The sequence below is a fragment of the Phodopus roborovskii genome, unplaced genomic scaffold (assembly GCF_943737965.1).
Source record: "Phodopus roborovskii unplaced genomic scaffold, PHOROB, whole genome shotgun sequence".
In the NCBI taxonomy this organism is placed as follows: Eukaryota; Metazoa; Chordata; class Mammalia; order Rodentia; family Cricetidae; genus Phodopus; species Phodopus roborovskii.
Window position 1 is genome coordinate 4,520,667 of NW_026126619.1, and position 20,484 is coordinate 4,541,150.

General features: G+C 36.1%; 1 protein-coding gene across 1 annotated transcript in view; it reads right to left on the reverse strand.

Annotated features, from left to right (window-relative positions):
- Ptprq (protein tyrosine phosphatase receptor type Q) overlaps positions 1 to 20,484 on the reverse strand; it is a 168,320-nt gene that overhangs the window by 14,457 nt on the left and 133,379 nt on the right. Inside the window, exons 35-38 of the mRNA XM_051206414.1 lie at positions 9,537 to 9,563; positions 8,790 to 8,871; positions 5,236 to 5,326; positions 1,087 to 1,163 (exon numbers count right to left, since the gene is read on the reverse strand). Of these exons, the coding sequence (XP_051062371.1) occupies positions 1,087 to 1,163; positions 5,236 to 5,326; positions 8,790 to 8,871; positions 9,537 to 9,563 (277 nt within the window). The remainder of the gene's footprint in view (positions 1 to 1,086; positions 1,164 to 5,235; positions 5,327 to 8,789; positions 8,872 to 9,536; positions 9,564 to 20,484) is intronic.

The following is a 20,484-nucleotide window of genomic DNA, read 5'->3' on the forward strand; positions in this document are numbered from 1 at the left end:
AACAATGGATTGTAGTGGGATATTCGGCCTATTTGTTTATTCTGATCCTTATTTAACCGCAATAATGGATACAATAGAGGTATGTCTGATGGAAGGAAAAAGATGGACTTCAAGGTAATTGAAGAAAGTAGCAGGTCAGTGGGTGGGAAAATACTTTGGAATAGGAAAATAATATACAACTGGAGAGTGCAGCAGAAACTTTTGAGTATCTGTAGGCTCACGAGGTGACAATGATTAATCTCCCCACTCCAGCTGAAGCCAGTAGGAAAAAAAAGAAACATACAGGGACTACCTTAAAATTGCATAATAGAACTGTTTAGAGATAAAGCCATCAACCTTAGGAGAAAATTAATGAATTTGTGTCTGGAAACACTAACAATTAATTCCCGAGGATATTTAGCAAACATTCCAAGGAGAATGTCACATTAAATGACCTAAGGGCTCTTCCCACTATAAAATTGTAAGAATGTGTCAGCCAAGCCGCCATTCTGCATGAAGAGAGGTGTCTGAGTACCAGCATAGTGAAGATATTAGCAGAACAAAGAACCACAGAGGAAAAGAGAGCTGGTGGACAAATTGATTTCATTCAGTTTTCAGTCTGAGTCAGTAAGTTTGATGATCTCTGATCTTCCAGAGACTACACTGAGTATGTCACAATTGTCCCCGTGTGTTTACTGAGTGGCTAGTCAGAGTATACATTTTACATCATCATCATTCCTTTGATGGACTCTATATCTCAAAGGGAAAGGTACAGGACAAGGTTTTACATCGTATGAACATGACTGATATTTCGCCGACAGATTGGTTGACCTTGTGGTCAGAGAATACATTAACAAAATATGGGAAATGCTGCAAAGGTCAATAGAGTAAGAAGAAATGTTCTACCTGCATGAACTAGTGAAATAAATAATGAATTAAAACCCTACATACCCCCATCTCTGAAATAGGTATCCATCAATGGTTGCCATTAGGAAAATAGCATTTTTCCATTCCGTAGTGTTTAAATGAATTTGTTGTCTTAAGTATTTGAAAACTTTAGTATGCATGTTTCATCAAAACATACTATCTATGAAAATAGCAACTTACAGAAACATAGCTGGCATTAATGTAATCTGATCCTGGAATGCTTGCATCAGCTATCAGCTTCACTCTGTTATTATTGTCTGAGAAAAAAAATCATAAATCATGATAGGATTTTTAAATTGGTAAGAACTTTGTACTATGAAAATAACATAAAAGTCCATGATGTAATAATCCTAATTCATATGACTACAACATTGAAAAATCATTCCCTCATGTCCCATATCTCTACTATATAAAAATATCAATTAATAAAATATTGCATGTATTTCTAGAATTCCTATATATACCATTACAAATTACCTACAATGGTGTGCCATGTGTTCTCTTCTGGAAACAGTTTTATTTATTTAATCTTTCTACACAATCATATCCAGTCTGTGTTCTTAAGGAGATATATAGCATTTTTAATGTAGCATACCCTATTTAATTATGACTTAAATTGATCACATTTATTATTCAATATGCTGGAAAACATAACAGAACTAATGACGTATCTATAACACTTCATTTGTACAATTGCCACAAGTAAAATTCTCAAATCACAGGTGCATCTTTCATATTTGGAAGATACTGTCTAATTACCTCTTAATTTTACCAGTACGCACTATGAGATGTACTTTAACATTTGTTAGGATGTTCAATATGCTAATATTCTTATTTTTTGTACAATTTCATCCATAGGCTCTTCTGAAATTTGAATGTATTTTTCTAATTTACATTTCAGTAATTCAGACCTTTCCATACTCATATTTTTTTAAGAAGTGCAATGTAGGTTTATTCTTTATTATTATTTATTATTATCTGCAACACAATAGTCCCATTTAAAATCTTCCATTCTTTTTCACTTGATTCAAAATAGTGCTTTTATCATATATGAGATTATCCCTATATTTAGGTCTAGTTTAAAACCATTTATTCCTTCCCATTATCTGCCTTGTCTTTCTTTAATATAAAATTTCTAGTTATTTTTCTTGAGAGTATTTTAAGAAATATTTTCATCAAGTAGATATCCTATACCCAGTAATGTTTTTTTGTTTGTTTGTTTCACAGAAGCCCCAGAAATTTTCTTGGAAATTCTACCAAGTTGATTTTATAACTGCAATGTCTACTGATAACTTTAAACACAGGAATCACAAACATCTTTGCCTGAATAATTCAGAGGTTTGGCTGGGTGGTGCGACTGAGGGGCCCAGTGCATGCTCACTTAGCTTTTGCTGGGCTCTGGTTTCATCGGCATGGGGAAAAGAAAAGAAAGGCTTTGTGGTCTTCATAGAAGACACGTAAGAAGAGGATTGGAGCGAACCAGCTTCTTTGGTTCTTACTGCCTCAACTCTACCATGCAGTTCTAATATTTATTTTGTATAGCTCTCTTGACAAACATGTGAAAACTACAGAAAGTTATTCACTACTATTCTCAGCTTCTCCAATTTAAGCATACACCATTATTAATTATATAAACTGATTAAGTTATATTGTGACAAATTATGATCAGTGCACTGAAGTTTAGAGATTCCCGGTGTTTAAATGAATGTCGGCAAATCCTTTGTGTCAGTGTTACTGAATTTTTTAAGATCTGCATTATGACCTTGTAACTTGTCTTGTACTTCAGGAGGGGAAGCTATCAGGCTGCTATTCACTCGATATGCCTGTTTATAATAAGCCAAGTCAGAAAGACGCTAAACTTTTTCTCATGGTGTTGGAGTAATAAGGTCAGAATGTCCTGTCAGAGATTTGGAAATCACTTCTGCAAGTATTTGCTGCTAATTCTAGTACCCTAAAGCCCTGTAAGCTAATATCTTCCAAAAGGCACTGTGATATTTAAAATTCTCTTTCTGACATTACTCAGGGGAAACACAGCACTACCCATAGCTGGCTCAAGCAAAACTTCAAATTCTATTGAACTATATTCAATCACTACAATAAAAGACATAGTTTTCCAGTTTTATGGATCCTGTGCAAGCACTATAGAAACACACAGTCGCAAAATCTTGCTCACTCGCCTAGTGTTTGCGTTTCCATGTCTGTGTGGGCTTGTGCATGAAAATATGCTATCCTTCCTACAGACATGGATGTGACATTACATAAGAACTTCTAGCCCTAGCTAGGGATGGGGTCTTTCTGTCTTCAAAATTCAGTGCCCCGAGACGTGTCACAGTTTTATCCACTCAGAAAGTTATCAGCCTTTAAAAGGAAATGATCAGTTGATTGCTAATCAGAAAAACTAACATTTGCTGAATGCTTTCTATGTTCCAGTACTGGGCAAAGTGCTTTATGGGACTGTTTTACCGAATCCATCTATTAGCCTTACAAGGAACAGACAGACACATAGTATGTCAGTAGTCACAAATGGAGCTGCATCTCAGGAAGTGTCATTATTTTTTTGTCTTAACCTCAGGATGGAGACATTTATTCTCTTTACTCCTTTTTATTATTTTGAGTCTGATCATTTACTTCTATCAACCATTCTTGTTCCCTTCTCATCATAAAATAGGCTAATGACCTGAATTTTCTTTCAACCAAAATGGTAACCAAGATCTTCATAATAAAAGAACGAAACATCATAACTAACTACAAAGAACTCAACTTTTCATACTTTAAGTGAGAAACTTCTTAGAAATCAGACACATTTGAATTACTTTTTATGACATATTGCAAATTAGTCCCTACTTTCTAATGTAACTAGAACTAAATACTAATAAATTCATGGTTTGCCTTTTGATAAGAGTATTATATTTATTTACACAGAATGCTACTTAAATAAGCACGTTGCAAGCAGTCTAGAAGAAATTAAGTGCAAATACATCTAACAACATGGGCATTCTCACTTAAGTTTAAGTTGTATCCATTTCAAGTTAATTTTCCTAAAGTTAAAATAAAAAGCATGTTGAAAAACGTCATGACTTGAGACGGTTAGAGATTACAGTCATGCGCTTTACTTCTCACATCACAGTTTGTCATCTTACTGCTGAAGTCGCTTTCTTACAATTTATTTTGTTGCAGAAGGAATCTCCAGTGGTTACTTCTATTTGTTTTACTTGCTGTTCTACTCCCCAACATTGCAGGTTGAGTGGTTTGTATCCTCTGATATCACAATCCTCTAAATTCAGTTGCCTTCATAAATAATCTATTATCTAGTATCAGCCTGTGTTCTGCTTCTTCCTATTCAAATTCTTTATGGGGTTTATAGTCTCCTCTAAAGGAACACTTCCCTAGCTAAGGGGCTGTAGGAATTTCCTCAATATGTTTATGTGTTTGTTTGTTGAAACGCTAAGCTTATGCACATCAGGAAGCCTTCTATGGATGAACTATATTCCCAGTTCTTTGCAAAACCTTTTTAAAGATTGGGGCAGGGCACCACTACATTGCTAGGGTGGGTCTTGAATCCCTTAGGTAGAGAAAGCTGTTCTCAAACTTCCCGCCTCCCAATTACTTGAGATTACAGGGTTGTAGCACCTACCCCAGCCTCCTTCCCGGTCAGTATCCACTGGAACAAAGTTTCAGGGCATCAATATTTATAATTTCTTAATATAAAATGCATGGGATCAGAATTCTATTAAGCAGACAGATGCATTCAAAGACTACAAAAATAGACATATTAGTAACACAGGCTTATCAATCCTCCTCTACAAGCCATTATTAGTTCTTAAAACAGTAACACTGTATTTCCCTTGGATTGAAAAATGGAGTTGTCCTACAGCAAGGTACACTTTTGCCTCTCTGCAGAAACAATTCCAGTAAATGCACATTGACTCTAATCATCATTTTGCAAGGCATTTTAATGTTCCATAAGAGTACTATGCTCTCAAGGAAATCTAATACACAAAGCTAAGTGTGAATTTTGCTTCCCTTTGAGACATGCTCAATAGGAAGATGTTAAAAGAGTTGAATTACAAAGCTAAGGAACTGGTCAATCTACAGTTTCTTGCACCTGCATAAATGAACCTTGTGTGAACAAACTGAAAACCATGTAAATTAACTGCAGTAATTAGGAGCAAAGCAAATGTGATACAACTTGAAAGTTACCATTAATGAGGTGTATTATTGGAATGCAATCAATGTGAAAGAAAACTTTAAACAAATGCAAAAAGTTAAGATGGCAGGCATTTTAAAATACTTGGTAATCAGAACATGAGAAATGAGAATGGTACATACATGGCTTTATGTTTGGAAAGCGATTTTTTGCTCTGTTCCAAGGGAGATCCGCATCCGTTGAAGAAAGATCTTGAAGAAATTTTGGTAATTCCTGGGGGGGGGAGTAGTTACAAAGTTTAAATTTTGCTTAGTGAAATGCAATTCCTTATTTTTACACCCTTCATTTGCTTACTTAGTTGGTGTGTGTATGTTCACATGTGTGTGTGCATCTACATGTCAGAGGGTAGGGGGCGACCTTGGGTGTCCTTTCCTCAGGTGCTATAGGGCAATTTTATTTTATTACTTTAAAAAAAAAAAAAAAAGCATCTTTCATTGGCCCAAGCATTACCAAGTAAGTTATACTGTTTGGTCAGCTAGCCTCAGGAATCTAGCTGTGTCCATGCCCCCACCCCCAAAGCTGGGATCACAAATGCCTGCCACCATAGGCAGCTTTGACATAAGTTCTAGGCATCCAATTCATGTCTTTCTGCTTGCAGGGTTGGCCTACTGAACTATATCATTCTAGCCACAGATGTCTTTAGTTTTTATTTAGTTTTCGTTTCATGTCACTGATACTCGGGATTGAAAATTATGAGCCTTGTCCTTGTCAGGCCACATTTTAGGAAAAAAAAATAATTAATTAAAAATTCCTATCATACATATTGGAACAGGGTCAAATGAATAGTAACGATTTTTCCTAAATGTCACCATTACTTCTCTGAATGGTTTTTCGTCAGCCAGATTATGGCTTTCCCTTGAGATAATTTCGTTGAACTCTGGGGAGCACTAAGGTGCCACATGCTACCCATGGCTTCATCAGGTGCACTCAACTGTTATTTAATATGTGAATGCCTTTTTAGAGGGAAGAGGGGAGTTGAATGATTTATTTTTTGTTTTTTCTCCCCAGACAGTGTGATTTCATGCCTATTAATTGGTGCAACCCTAGGCATTTTGAGAAGATGTCAGAGGTCAATATCACACTCTATTGGCCTTGTTAAATTGATAGTGGAATGCAAAGGTGCGGTATAGAATGATCCAATACAGATGAAGGGTTTGGAAGGCCTACTGTTGACATTGGAAAGAAAAATGCTGCAGTCTGCCTTGCTCTTTGTAATGCATCATTAAGGAAGCTGGTGGAAGAAAATGTATTGATTATTTTGTTGGGCTGATGATTGCCGCTCATGAAATTATTCCAACTTCTGTAAAGGTAAGAAACTGTTTTCCATTATAATGTAGTTACAAATTATTTCTTTTTATTCAGCAATTCTCCTTTCTCCCTCTCACACACACACACACACACACACACACATGATTCCAAAGAGTTCTTTCATATGGGTATATACCATGGGCAAGATAGGGTATAAGCAACAAGGCTTATAAAAAGTTAACAAAATTAAAAGACCCCCAAATAGCCTCTGTGTATCAAGGTTTTAGAAGTATTGAAAGGGGAAGGTGGAAGAAAGGTGTGTTGGAAATTGACTTGAAATGACTTGGAATTATTTCACATATAAGTTTCCATTTATAGTTTTCAGTGACTGTGGCTGTGGGAACCAACCCTCGGTCACTAGGCAGATAGTTTGAACAACATCATGACACTGGGTGGTCTTATTGTTATTAAGACATAGAGCCTCAGTGATATGTTGAGGGCAGACCTGTCTGCTCCTGTTTGATGTCTTCTCCATGGGAACAAGATGAGAAGGTTACTTGGCCCTTATGCTTTTGTATTTATTCTCTCTCTGCAATAGTTCCCCCTTTATCTTCTCATTGGGATTCGGCTCATGCTACCATTTGTCTGCGACATCACCACTTGTATTAGTCTTTCCTAACTAGCATTTAGCATTGATCCTCACATCTTTATGCACACCTCAGTCACAGCACATTTGTCCTGTTTGAGACATGTCGCTCATTCCCACAGTTCTTACTCTAATCTGAGTTTATGTATGGTAGAGATTATCATCCTAGTAACTGATATTTGTGCCAAGCACTTTCCACACATTCTGGACATAGTAACTTCAGTATTGTCAATCCAGTGAGAATGATATTATCATTTTACAAATGAAGACATTGAGGGGCAGAGAGAGTAAATAATTTGTCTACAATCATTTAGCTTGTAAATGCTAAACTGATGAGTACCAACATGTCAAACACATTTCGTGCCATAGTACAAATCCTAACAAAGAACTAAAGAATAAGAAAATAAAACATGAGTTTAAAGGTTAGTCAAAACTGTGCATCCAATATGTATGTTTATTATGATATAATAATTTAGATATTAAAAAACATTAACAAGAATGAGTTGGGATTTTTGTTTGTTTTTAGCAAAACAATAACATGGCTCCCCCCAAAAAAGCTAGAATTTTTCTTAATACATGAAAATGCATTTGCTAGTAGAGCTGTTTATACCCTTAGTCATAACTATTTCAATTGTGTTTGCTCCTATTCTAGCAAAATTTACACTTTTGCCCCTGAAAAACTGCAACTTCTTTCTGTACAAATGCCAAGGGGGCTTCAGCATTGCTTTGATTTTGTTAATCCCAACCAATCCACTAAAAATCGCACAGCCAGCAAGCACAGGGAGTTTCCCTCATCTTCTCACACTCCTGTAATTTCCCCCCTGCGACACTGAACTTGGATAACCCTGAATTATTGCAGCCAATTGTCTGGTTCTTTTTTCAGACATTCTCACACTAAAAAGTTCATGGGAAAAAAAAGCAGAAATAGACTTTTGGGTACAATATGAAATCTACTTTTTTCTCCCACAATATAAAATTATCATATCATTTGATAAGGTACTTAGGGATCTCAAAATAAGTTACAGCTATAACCTTTATGCTCCTAAATAACTTCATTTTCACTGATATATAATACTCAGCTAATTAATACAAATATTATAGCAAAAGAAACACAAGAAAATTGCTCAAAAAACGAAATTATTTTCAGCTTTAAAATAACTTAAACAATGAGGTCTTAGTTGTACATATCCTATGTAGGATAAAGCACTTATTAAATTATAATAACCTAGAAATAGACCATATTGGATATAGACATTACTCTTATCTGTATTGTGATACTTCTACAAGTTGTAATATTTGCAGTGACTACAAAAAGTCTAGCTCTGTTCTCTGATTATTTAACACCACAAATGCATACTAAGAAGCACTCATCATATTTTGTATTCAGGGTACTTCTAATAAAATGCAACATGTAATCATTAAGTGCCTAAATTTAACATAATTATTTCAACATAAACTACATTTACAATATGATCATACACACACATAAACTAATGAATCCGGCATTCTGCATTGCCACCTATATCAGGATGAAAGGGCAGGGATCTGGGGCTTGAAGAAGACCACCTTCTCCTAACACAGTAGGTGTGTGAATACTCTGATGAGGTTGCACCAGAGGCCAGTCAGGGTAACATTACTATCTAAACAATCAACCTGGTAATTGGGTATTGATTATCAAGGCCAGAGTTCTTCATGGCCTTGCATGCTTAAAATGGACATGAAATGTGACACAGGAAAACTACTGGAGGTCTTGCAATGTTGTGACAACTGCTGGTAACATACCGAAAATTCCTCTTGAAACTTTAGGTTGTTGTTTGTGCAAAGCTCTTCGACGTGTTGCAGGAAGGATTTCTTGCTTATTGGCCTCCAAGTAAAGAAAGGCATTAAATGGAACCATGTTAGCTTGTGTTCTTTATCTTAAGGGAAAGCTGTGCACTGGTTGCACTATTAACATTTAAGCAACAAGGACACTGTAAAACCCCACTTACATAGCCCTTTAAAGTCACCCTGCCCTGTTTACAAGAGGAGCTCTTCCTCTTTAAGTTCACTTTCTTTGCATTCATCATACAAAATTCTTTCAGTTTCTCAGTGACTTCAAAGGAAAGATTTAGTATTATTTTAATGGACAAAAGTTTTCAAGTAAACATGAGGGCATGAAGTTATCATTGACTCCTAAATGCGCATAATATCTCTTTGTCATACAGAAGAATTTTACACATTACAAGGTTTTAGAAGATATAAAATATTGCAGTGACCTCATTCTCATAATGATATGGCTTTTAAGCCCAAAGGAGTTTAAATATCCCCATATTACTTCCCAAGTTAAAATACAGACATGCAGGCTTCACCCCAGAGAGAGAGAAAGCATTTCTCCAGTTACCATGCAATTAGTCATGCTTTTATGATTTATACCCAGCTTAAAGGTTTCTCCAGCAAACATCCAGAAAGACAGCCACACATTAAGAGTCATTGAGCCAGTGAATCTAAAGTTGATATTCAAAATGAAGGGGAAAAAGTTCACAAACTTACTTGATGGATTTTCTATAGCTAAGTAACCTGCAATAGCAGAGACCATGTTAGATGTATTGTAAGTGGGAGTGATGGCTCATTCTGAAAGACTTCCAGATTAAAATCAGAAAATTAGAGCAAACCAATAATGTATAAGTATATTATGGCTTCAACTAACATGCAGTTATTAATTTCATTTCTAAAAAGTGTATTGAGAATAACTATTTTAGCTTCTCTTCCCAGTTACAAAGGCAGCATTATCTTTTAAGAGAGTGCATTAAAAGCAAGCCACCTTTTAATATATTTTATAGAACAAAGAGTTAATACAGATTCAAGAAATATTTTCTTTATTTATAAAGAGTGTGGGATATGGGAAACAGAAGTTGATCAAAATTACATTGTATTGCCCAAATCTTGTTTCATGACTGAGTTTTGGTTAATATACAGCCATAACAATCACATTTCAGCCATTTCAACTACTTTATGTACATTTTGTGATGACAAAGTTAAACTGTGAAACATGAAAATTTCAACAGAAAAATAGATAATACAACACACACTTAGAGATACGTTTTCTGTTAAAAAATATCATGCACAACACATTTGCACTGCAAAAAAGCACAAAGGGCACAAATATATACACAAACAAAATGCAGAAGGGAGCTTTTCAATGTTTTTACATTTCTAGTAATATTACAAATTATTTCACCATAAGCTTCAAGTAAAAATATTTCTTGGAATAGATATGTTTAAAGTCATGGATGCATGAAACAAACTAATTGGCTTAAAGAACAAACAAGACTTGATGACTAACTATTGTGAAAATGATCCCGAAGACATGTGTCCAATGGAGAAAACTTGAATCAAAAGGAATGTATATTATGACAGAGAAAGAATTAATGGAACTTGTGGGGCTGAAGTGACAGGGATTATGAAGCTGGTTATTACAATTCTAAGTCAATGGTGGGTATGTCAAAGCCTCCTACTTTCTCCTGGAGGTGTGAGATGGTAGAGCATCCTCGCCATCCTCCCACCAAATGTGGAAGAGACAAACCTGTAAAGGCTGAGCTGTGGTAAAGCTGGGAAAGCCAAAGAGTTTCTCGAAATAGCCAAAGGTGCTTACAAGAAGGCAACGGAGAGCTCCTTACCATAGCTTCATGGACTCAGAAATGGCTGTGCGAGTCGTTGAATCAGAAAAGCTTTGGTTGAAATGGAGCATGTAAAACAGAACAGCTGAAAATGTGAGGCACTGTAGGTAATAGACATATGCATAGGGGCAGGTGCTCCTCAGCAAAGACCAGCAAGAAAACGGAGAGCAATGAGCTTGCCCCAGAGTACATCCACCCCCTAGACTACAGTTGGCACACCTGTACTGCCCTGTTCTTTAAGAATGTGCCAGGACAATCTTGATTACCCGCACTTGAGAAATGCCTGGGATCTTTGCATTTGAGACATCTATTTTCATGCTACTGCATGGAAAAGGAAATTCTTGATGTGAGTGTAGGTGACAGATTATTTACCTGGCAGATCCAGGCATATTAAGGCTGTACTAGAGAAATTTATTTTACATGCATAATTGAACTCTGAGATGGATGCTACTTTGGGGGAAGTTGTGAACAAGGAATAAATGAAATCAATACATGTTTGTGGAGGAGATATGAAATATGAACAACAGAAAGTATAAATAAGCAAGACCTAGGGAAAAAAGTGAGTATTATTCACATTCTTGCTTGTTCAGTAATGAGCTCCATCCTTGACTTACAACTTAGCAATAACTTAGGAAAATATTTTTTTCTAAGGCCATTTTTTCTCAGTGAAAAATTAGAAATTTGCTTTAATTTTACTCTTTATTTTGCATGAAATATCCTTTATAGATTCTAATTTTAAATTTTAACCTGCTAACTCTGAAATTGGATAGATACTTGTACATTAATGCCTCATTATAAAGTATGATGGTCTTACAGACTTTAAATGTTGCTCCATCATCAGCTACGCTATCTTGAGCAGATTCCTTCCTATCTTTAGCAGGTACCCCCCTCTCCCCGTGTGTGTGTGTGTGTGTGTGTGTGTGTGTGTGTGTGTGTGTGTGTGTGTGTATGTAACAGGGTTTCTCTGTGTAGCCCTGGCTGTCCTGGACCTCGCTCTGTAGACCGGGCTGCCCTCAAACCCAGAGATCCATCTGGCTCTACCGTCATAGTGCTGAGATTAAAGGTGTGGCACATCATTACCCCAGTAGCAGGTTTTTGTTTGTTTGTTTTTTAACGTTTTGGTACTGGCATTGACCACTGCTCTACCTCACATGCCCTGTCTCTGATCTTCACTCTTCTAAGGGTCCTTCATCTTAATTCTGTGTGTCTTATCCACATCCAAATTCCACTTGTTTCTTAATATTCTATTAGAAAGTTAACTCCTGATCAGCCTCATCTAATGGCACAGACTAGAAAATAATGTTTTCTTCTTTCTGTGCAATCTGATTTCTAAGGACAAATAACTTTCTACTGTGTGCTACAGATATTTCAGTTTATACATACTTGACAGTCAAGAAAGGACTAATAGCTTACTTTATAATCTTCACAACCTTATTATAATAATCATGAACCCATTATTAAATACTATTGTGCAATGATACTAGAATTGGTGGATTTTCTCACTCATTTCTTAGGAAACTGAATTTTTAGGAGGCCATGAACTTACACTTGAAATAAGTATAATCATTTGATTTACCAATAACAAATAATCAATCCTAAATAAAGCCCCTATTTTTTAAAATTAGGTCTCCTAACATTAAAATATAGCAGCTGCTGGACACCTACAAAGTTAGAAATGGGACAATAAAGTTGTGTTTGCCTTCTCAAGTGAAAAGAAAAGAAACTTACCAGGTATAGCGGGACATGCCTGCCATAGCAGCACTTTGAAAGGTTGAGGAGGGAGGATCTCAGATTCCATTTTACAGCCCCACAAATGAAAGAAAAAGACAGAAAAAAAGGGAAGGAAGGAGAAAAGGGTGGGAGGGGTGGAGGAAGGAAGGAAGAACAGATAAGATGGGCTCTTATCTGGCTTTATTTTCTTCCCTATCTCTTTAACTAAACTCAATAAACTTTCTGTAATTATTTTTCACAATTATCTTTATATAACATAAGAAATAAAGCTTCTAAACTGCTAAATTTTTGGTAAAATTTAGTCTTTGCTTATATCACTATTATGTATAAATGAAAAACTTTGAAATCTTTATAAAAACAACTGAAATAGAGAAGGTATTTTGGAATATGTAGCAAACTATCTCACATAGAAATCTGATTCCTCTCTCTTTTTATTACCTGTACTGCCTGATGGAAGATGTCATTCTGTAAATATGTTCCTCTTATTGGTTAATGAATAAAGCCCTGTTGGCCAATAGGAAAACATGATAGGAAGGACTAGGAGACAAGGAGGATTCTGGGAGATGTAGTACAGGGGTGTCAAAATGTAGGACATGAGTGAAGAGGTCTGTACCATCTCTCCATTACGATGAGACCACGTGGAAATACTTACATTGATAGAAATGAGTTAATATTTAAGACAGAGCTAGCCAATAAGAAGCTCTGGCCATTGGCAGCTTTATAACTAATAGTCTCTGTGTATTATTTTGGGGTCACATGGCCGTGGGACCGGGCTGACAGGAAAGTACTCATAACAACTGCCCACATTTCTCTGATTCCTTAGCTTCATGTTCTATGGCTAATTTTATTCTTGTATGCTGTATGACTATATTTTCATCTTAGATGCTATTTTCATAATAAACAATGCTAATATTAATTATTAATAATAAATAATAAAACAAAATAATGAAAATAAAAAATATTCATCTTTAATTTGGAAAATGTATGGTTAGAAAACAAGGTGTGACTAGCTGAGAAAGAAATGCATTGACCATTTGTCATTGATAGAATAATTGAATTTCTTTTAGAGAACAAACACCGGTTGTATAACCCTTAAGTGACTCAGTGATATTATGGGTAAAACCCAACAATATCAGGTCCATAGTGATGCTTTCAAATGAAGTGATCTAAGGGGGCATCCACACTCAAGTAAAAAATTTATTTTAATTCAAACATTTTTAAATCTTCCAAAACCATTGAATGGAACTCATTTTCCCTTTGGGACAGAACTTGTATTCACTTCTGGCAGTGAGGATAACTGTCAAATTATATTTAGTTCATTTAGAGGATAAATCAAGTTTGGAATTGACCAGATTTTTGTAAGATCACTGACCACTTTTCAATATAAAGGGCTAAATACTTTTATTGCATACATCTTTTCATTACATATGTTCTGGCTGCCTTAAATCCTGTGTCTTTTTCTAGAAAGAGTACTATTTCACCGCTGAGCTCATTACTTAGAAGTCTATCAAAAACTTAAATTCTGCTCAGATTACCCTTATGGACCCTGAGAGGAACCATTTATTTACATTGGCAGTGGTGATGAAAGACCATATTGTAAGGGCTTGGCTTTCCCTCAAGGCCAATTAGTGGAAATCTACAGGGAATTAAACTGTAGTCTTTATAGAGATAAGTTATACAATAGAAGTAGAGAAACAGTGCTGCAGGGCTAACTGAGAAATTTGTTTTCACCCTTAAACAGCTCAATAAGGTTAAAAATAAAAAAATAAATTACTAGTTTGATCTGGCATATGAATTGTACAAGATCACGCAGTGAAATAGTTACGTTAAATTATCTAGGCTTTAAGAAATACTAAGGTTTAGAAGTTTTTTTTTAAAAAATAAGTTTTTACTTTATGTATTTCACCATCCCTAATTATTCCTAGGGTTTTATCTGCCTCTTTGACGATACTCTGTCACTTGTGCAAAGTATCATCAGTCATGATTTTAGGTATTTCTTGATTCCTTCCCGACCCAGCATTTTAAATCTGTGTTGGGCTTTGAAACAGTGCTCTTTCAAATCCTTTCCGTCCTTTTGCCAAATCAACCAGTATTTGTTCTGTGGGTCTCAACACAAACTAAAAAGATTCTGAGCTATGGCTCTTAACACCGATTCCAAAGCATCATCTCCTAAGGGAGGCATAACCTCAATCAGGGAGTAATCACTGACAGGTTGTTCTTCTTCGCAGTCAGGTGAGGGGAATGGCTTCTCCATGAGTCAAGAAGGCAGTGCTCACCCTGCTACCAGCCAATGGAGGTGAGGCTACCTGCGAGGCTAATGCACGCTCTTCTTGTTACCAAGTCTCTCTACATGAGCACAACTGAAAACAAATTCTTGACAGATGTTTTATTTCACTAACCATGGGCACAGGTTATTTCTCTCAAAATCAACCGGACAGGAGCGGAGAGTAGGGAGGAGAACTGTGGACAGCTGTGGTAAGACGTGATGTGTACTCTCAGTGCAGAGGTAATGGAAGGACACAGAGGGCCTCACACGCTGTAGAAGAAATCTTCTGGCCTGAGCTATCTTCAGGGGTTGCAGGTAAACAATGGAAACCTCTGTCAGAACTTGGGAAGTATCACAGAAATCACTGAGAGCACATTCCCCATGGAGGGATACACCCTTAGCCTAGAGGCAGCTGGAGGGCCTAGACCCTACTCCAAATGACTTGATGGATTTTGATGACCCCTCCTGGAAGGCATCACCCTCACTGTGGAGTTGGGGAGGGGCATGGGAGGGAGAGCGGGAAAGGGAAACTGGGATCAATATGTAAAATAAGAAAAAATAATAAGTAATTAAAAAAAGAAATCACACGTAGAAGATCAGATCCACTAGCATCACACATGGATGGGAAAGGCACGTGAAAACCGATTCACCCAAAATATCAAGCTCATCTCTTTGAAGGGCAGGACCTAGTGTTCACTGATTCTGGCAGAACCCCTGAGGTACTAATTGCAAGAAGGAAAAACAGGAATAAAATCATTATTTTGTGGTGATGGCATAACATTAACTGGAGTGAAATTAACTAATCAATGCACTGTGAATCAACAATTCCCAAAGGTCAGCTTATAATGCTGGTTGGAAATGGATAGTTTATGTGTAATGTGATCAATGGAGTCTTTAATCAACGAGCATTTTATGTTGACACGTGTTACATTATCAGAGAACTTCCCTGATAATAAAATGTTTCATAAAATTTCTAATTCTCTCCATGTTAACCTGCTCCCTTGTTAAACCACAATAAAACAAGGTTGTGGCACTGACCACGCCCATTGGGGGTGGAGCCATGGACGGAAGTGACCTGTGGAAGGAGGTCAGAGGGGGCCAGGAAAGGCGCTCTCTTTCTGGCGTGACTCAGACAGGAGAGGATCCGGTTGAATTTCCTGGTGTTCATCTGTCTAGGTTGTAAGTTATTTCTCCCTGAATAAACATCTATTCGGCCTATTTGTTTATCCTGATCCTTATTTACCGCGATACAAGGTTAGTTTTAATTCTAAAATATCAAGCATGCCTAAAGTAGAAAAGGCCCATTCCCTTTTACTTTAATAATAGTATATATCATACATTGTCAAGCAGAATGGTACGATCCTGGTGTCATATTGCCTTCTGGGTTATGAATACTAACTCCACTTTAATAGGTTTGATTTTGAAATCAAGTGCCTTTTCAGCCTCTGCTTCCTTCAAATAATTCACCTCAAGAGATTTATTATCTTTAAAACTCTAATTTAGCTGTGGGCCATCCCTGATATTATTAATTATGTTATCAATAATTTAATACTGCTATACTTGTGTTGGGACACAAATGACATTACCAAGCATTAGGGGTCTTCCTGAAAGTGCATGTGGTCGTTTGCCTAGTGGCCAGGGCAGAAATTAAAGTTTCATAAACCATAGTTAGAGAACAGAGGACAGAAAAAGTCATTGAAATTGGTCCTTTCAGACTGACACCTGCATTTGGAGAGAGTTGCTTGTGTGAAGTAAGCTCCATCATTGTATGGGAAATTTAACCTGTCAAAAAGCTATGATAGTAGAATGAGAAGCCTGTGAAAAACATCTAGATGAGAACCTGATTTACCATCAGAACTATCCCAACATAAGAACACAACATATTCCTAGGACATACACATTGTCAGGCAATGTGCATTTTGGTGAGAATTTTACCATAGCAACAGCATGCAGTCTTAGAGAGAGCACATCACAAGAAGAAATGTTTTCATTTCTTTCTGGCCTTGGAAAGAATGGCATATTAAGCAACAGAATGCTCAATATCATGTATTTTAAAATAGACAGCACACCACCTGGCAAAATCCAAATAATCACAGCAGAGCTCTGCATTACCACGCAACTTACTGGATGACAAAAATCTCCTTGCGCCTAAAGAAAAATGAAGAGTATCTGAAAGTAAAGATTCATTATTCATTTAGTGCACGGTACCACATTATCTTCTATTTGCCACTATGGGAACATGAGCACTGGTTATCTTACAGTTCATTCTACTTGCAAAGAATTGTATTACGGACTCAAGTTATTTTTTTTTTAACCACTGTTTACATAGGGATCATAAATTTAGAATACATGTAAGATTGATGATCAGAATCTGTCGAGCAATGATGCCATTCTATTTGCAAACAATTTTATATTAATTTCTTGTGCCAATTCAGTTTATTTTATTTTGAAAAAGCATCTCTCCATTAAGCTCTGGCTCACCTGAAATGTACTATGTAGACCAGATTAGTCTCAAATTCAGCCTCACAGGTCCTAGGATTAAGGACTTGCACCACCAAATCCAGCAGATACTTAATAAACTCAAAATAAAATTGCACTTCTATATTTTTCTAGCTTTTTTTCTAGTTTTTCCTACACTAAAAACTTGTTCATAAAAATTAGTAACTATTATGTTGTTAATTTCTATGTATGACAGTAGAGTGCAACAGTTTTAATGTTACAAATACAAATAACAATAACAATGGTATTTTGATATATAGATTACAAAGTCTATTCATTCAATTATATTATTAGATTAAATTATATTTGTAAGTAATGGAGATGAGTCTGTGGCTTTAAGATAGGTAGACAACCCTATTTGACTTAGTTATTTGCCCAGAACTCTTTTCCTATCTTTTTTGTTTCATTTTGTTTTGTTGTTGTTGTTTAGGGGCAGGATTTTAGTAATTCTGACTAAAGATATAAAACATTTTCTTGGCATAGCTCTTAAAGTTCAATCAGCAAGTACTATTTCATATTATATTACTTCTTTGGGAAAGAAAAAGTAAATGTGGAGAATGGGTCTTCAAACTCCTTGTGACACCGAGTGGAATATAATTAGTGAACATTTATACAATAAGATGAGTTTTAAAGCATAAGTGCACAGTAGAATGCATAAATGTTAAATAATTTCATAATAAAATCCTCAAGGCTACAGCATGATGCACTAAGCTTCTTGACTTTGTTGGTGACAACCACATAACTCCTTAACATTAATACTGTCTTTACTGACAAGCGCCTTCTCCTTGACAAGTGAAGAGAAACAGCACTAAGGATAGTTGCAAGCTCACTTGAACAGGAAAATTCTGGCAGTTTGGAAGGATGCCCTTATGACCTTGGTAAAAAAACACATGCGAATTGGGTAGATTTCAAGAAAACTAAGTTCCTTCTTGCAGACAGTTAGTGTAAGGGGGTAAATTTTGCCCTGAAAATGTCTTTGAAATTTAGGAAGAAAACCTGATGACTCTGCCTCTTCATTTCCAGAATTAACCACTGATGACCAGGTCCCATGCAAAAGTGTCCAATGCACCAATTTTCAGTTACTATTTTTTAAACCATGTCTAATGTGTTTATGACTTTATTAATGTGAACATTTTAATGATTTTCTGTACTAAAGCCAGCTAATCATATTTATTATGGGCAATTGGCACATGCAACTCTGTTTTTGTATTGTCTCAGAATGGGTAGGACAAAACCCTGTGGAGGACACACACAGGATAAAAGAGTAGAGAAGGAAAGGGAGAGGGTAATAACAGACGTTCAGCTGGTCCACAGGGAAGATTTTATAAAATAAATTCTACAGTTCTGCACACAGGATGGTAAAGTTAAATGAATGGAAATTAATATTTTCAATTTCATTGTTATTCAAATAATTTCTGTGATGCAGAAATAATATGTACTTAAAATATTATTTTGCTCTTTTAGGTTTTAGCAAATATCATTATGTATAGATAAAATAGCATGAAGCAGGAAAATTTATAAAGAGCCAAAGCCAAATAAGATCACCCTTGAATTATAAGTGCACACTAATAAAGAATTGGCAGAGACATGGTCCACATTTCCATGACTCGAAACCTCTCCATAGCTGCCAAGATAGTCATTACCAGAATAAAATGTCAAAAAGGGAACCACAGTTTTCTAGCTGTGTTGAATGTGAGGAGGTGGACAATGGCCATGCTCTGAAAACACACCGTATTTAGGAAAGTAACCCTGCATTGACGCTCACTGTCGGGAAAAGTAACCTCAGAGGATGCTTCCTCTCATGTTAACTTTCCTCCTCTGATTTACTGTATTGAACTTCTTGGGATCTACTTACTGTGGATTTCTACGGGTTCGATAAAAACGCTTCCAGACCAAAAAAAAAAAAGATGGCCATAAAGAATTGTTGTGACTCTCCTGCAATTCACATCAGGATGTCAGGGTTCCATTATATTTTTCAAGCAGCTCAAATTAAAGCCACTGAGAGATCTGAGTTTATTCCCTTATACACATTCAGAAGGACCGTGGCCAGCCTATTCCGATGGGGGAGACACAGGGATTGAGAAAAGATGAAGAAAGAAAGAGGACAACTGCTGAGTTCAGTTGGTCCACAAGGGAAGAGCATGGCCTCTATAGGACCAGGAGGCCAGTCAGAGCTGGTGATGCTCTAGTGTTCCAATAATACAACTTACTGTTTTCCTCTTACATATAGTTTTGCTTATATAAAGTCAGACAAACAAGTTATATACTACTAGGTAATATACAATTCCACACATAAGCCTTCAGAGTGCCCTCCATTGATTGAAGTAGAATTTAAACAATGATCAATATCTAAAAGCTAAAAGGTTATCCCACACATCAAATGTCCTTACAATTTAGTGATACTGAATAACCTTCATTTCCTAGGGTTTGGGATGCCCTCCCTAGGCAGCACATCTTCTAGACATGAGAACATGCTCACAAAGCTCATCTGTTAAAGAAAGACCAAGCTTGATAGGTAGTAACCACAAATTATTTTTGATATTCACTATTTTAATGCCGCCTTGTAAAAATTAACTTTTGAAACGTCAAGGGGGCTTTGTCAATACCTGGGAATAATCTTGGACTTACAAGAACCACATGTTGTTGGAACTCACAAAAGTGTAAATTTAAGGAAGTCTTGTGACAGCTTTTGCTAAGTATTTGGGGAATTATCTTGTTAAAGAAGTTTTAAAAATGTACTAGTATCATAAACAGTGTAAATTCTTTTTAAAAGATATAAACTTAGCATTTTTTTAAAAACGAAGTAATTTGCTACAATGATGTAATTCATTCATTCATTCAGCACACATGTTGATATGTCTCTTTCTAAAAGTAATATGCTTTTATTTCGCATTGTTTTCTAAATTCTAAGGAAGTTTAGAAATATGTCATATACAGTTTGGACATTCATGTAATTTTACGATGAAGTAAGGAAATATGAGCAAAGATTTCATGAATGGCATAAACAAAAGCAAGCTTTTAGAAAGCATAATTAAATTAAAGATAAATATTTATGGACATTCCTAGAAAAATCCAAGTTAAAAAAATCTAATTATATAAGAAGGATTATGAAACAAAATGGCATAGGTTTAATGCATAAAACTATTTCATCTCAGGGGGGAAAGTCTTGTTTGAGTAGCATAGTCCGAGGTTCATACTGAACTCAAAATATTAGGAAGATTAATTGAGTCTCTATACAGCAGTGAGAAGTGTGTAGAAGACGGAGGTTAGTCTTTGAAAGAGGATCTCTGTGACCCATGTAAACTGGAGCCCCACAAACACTTCC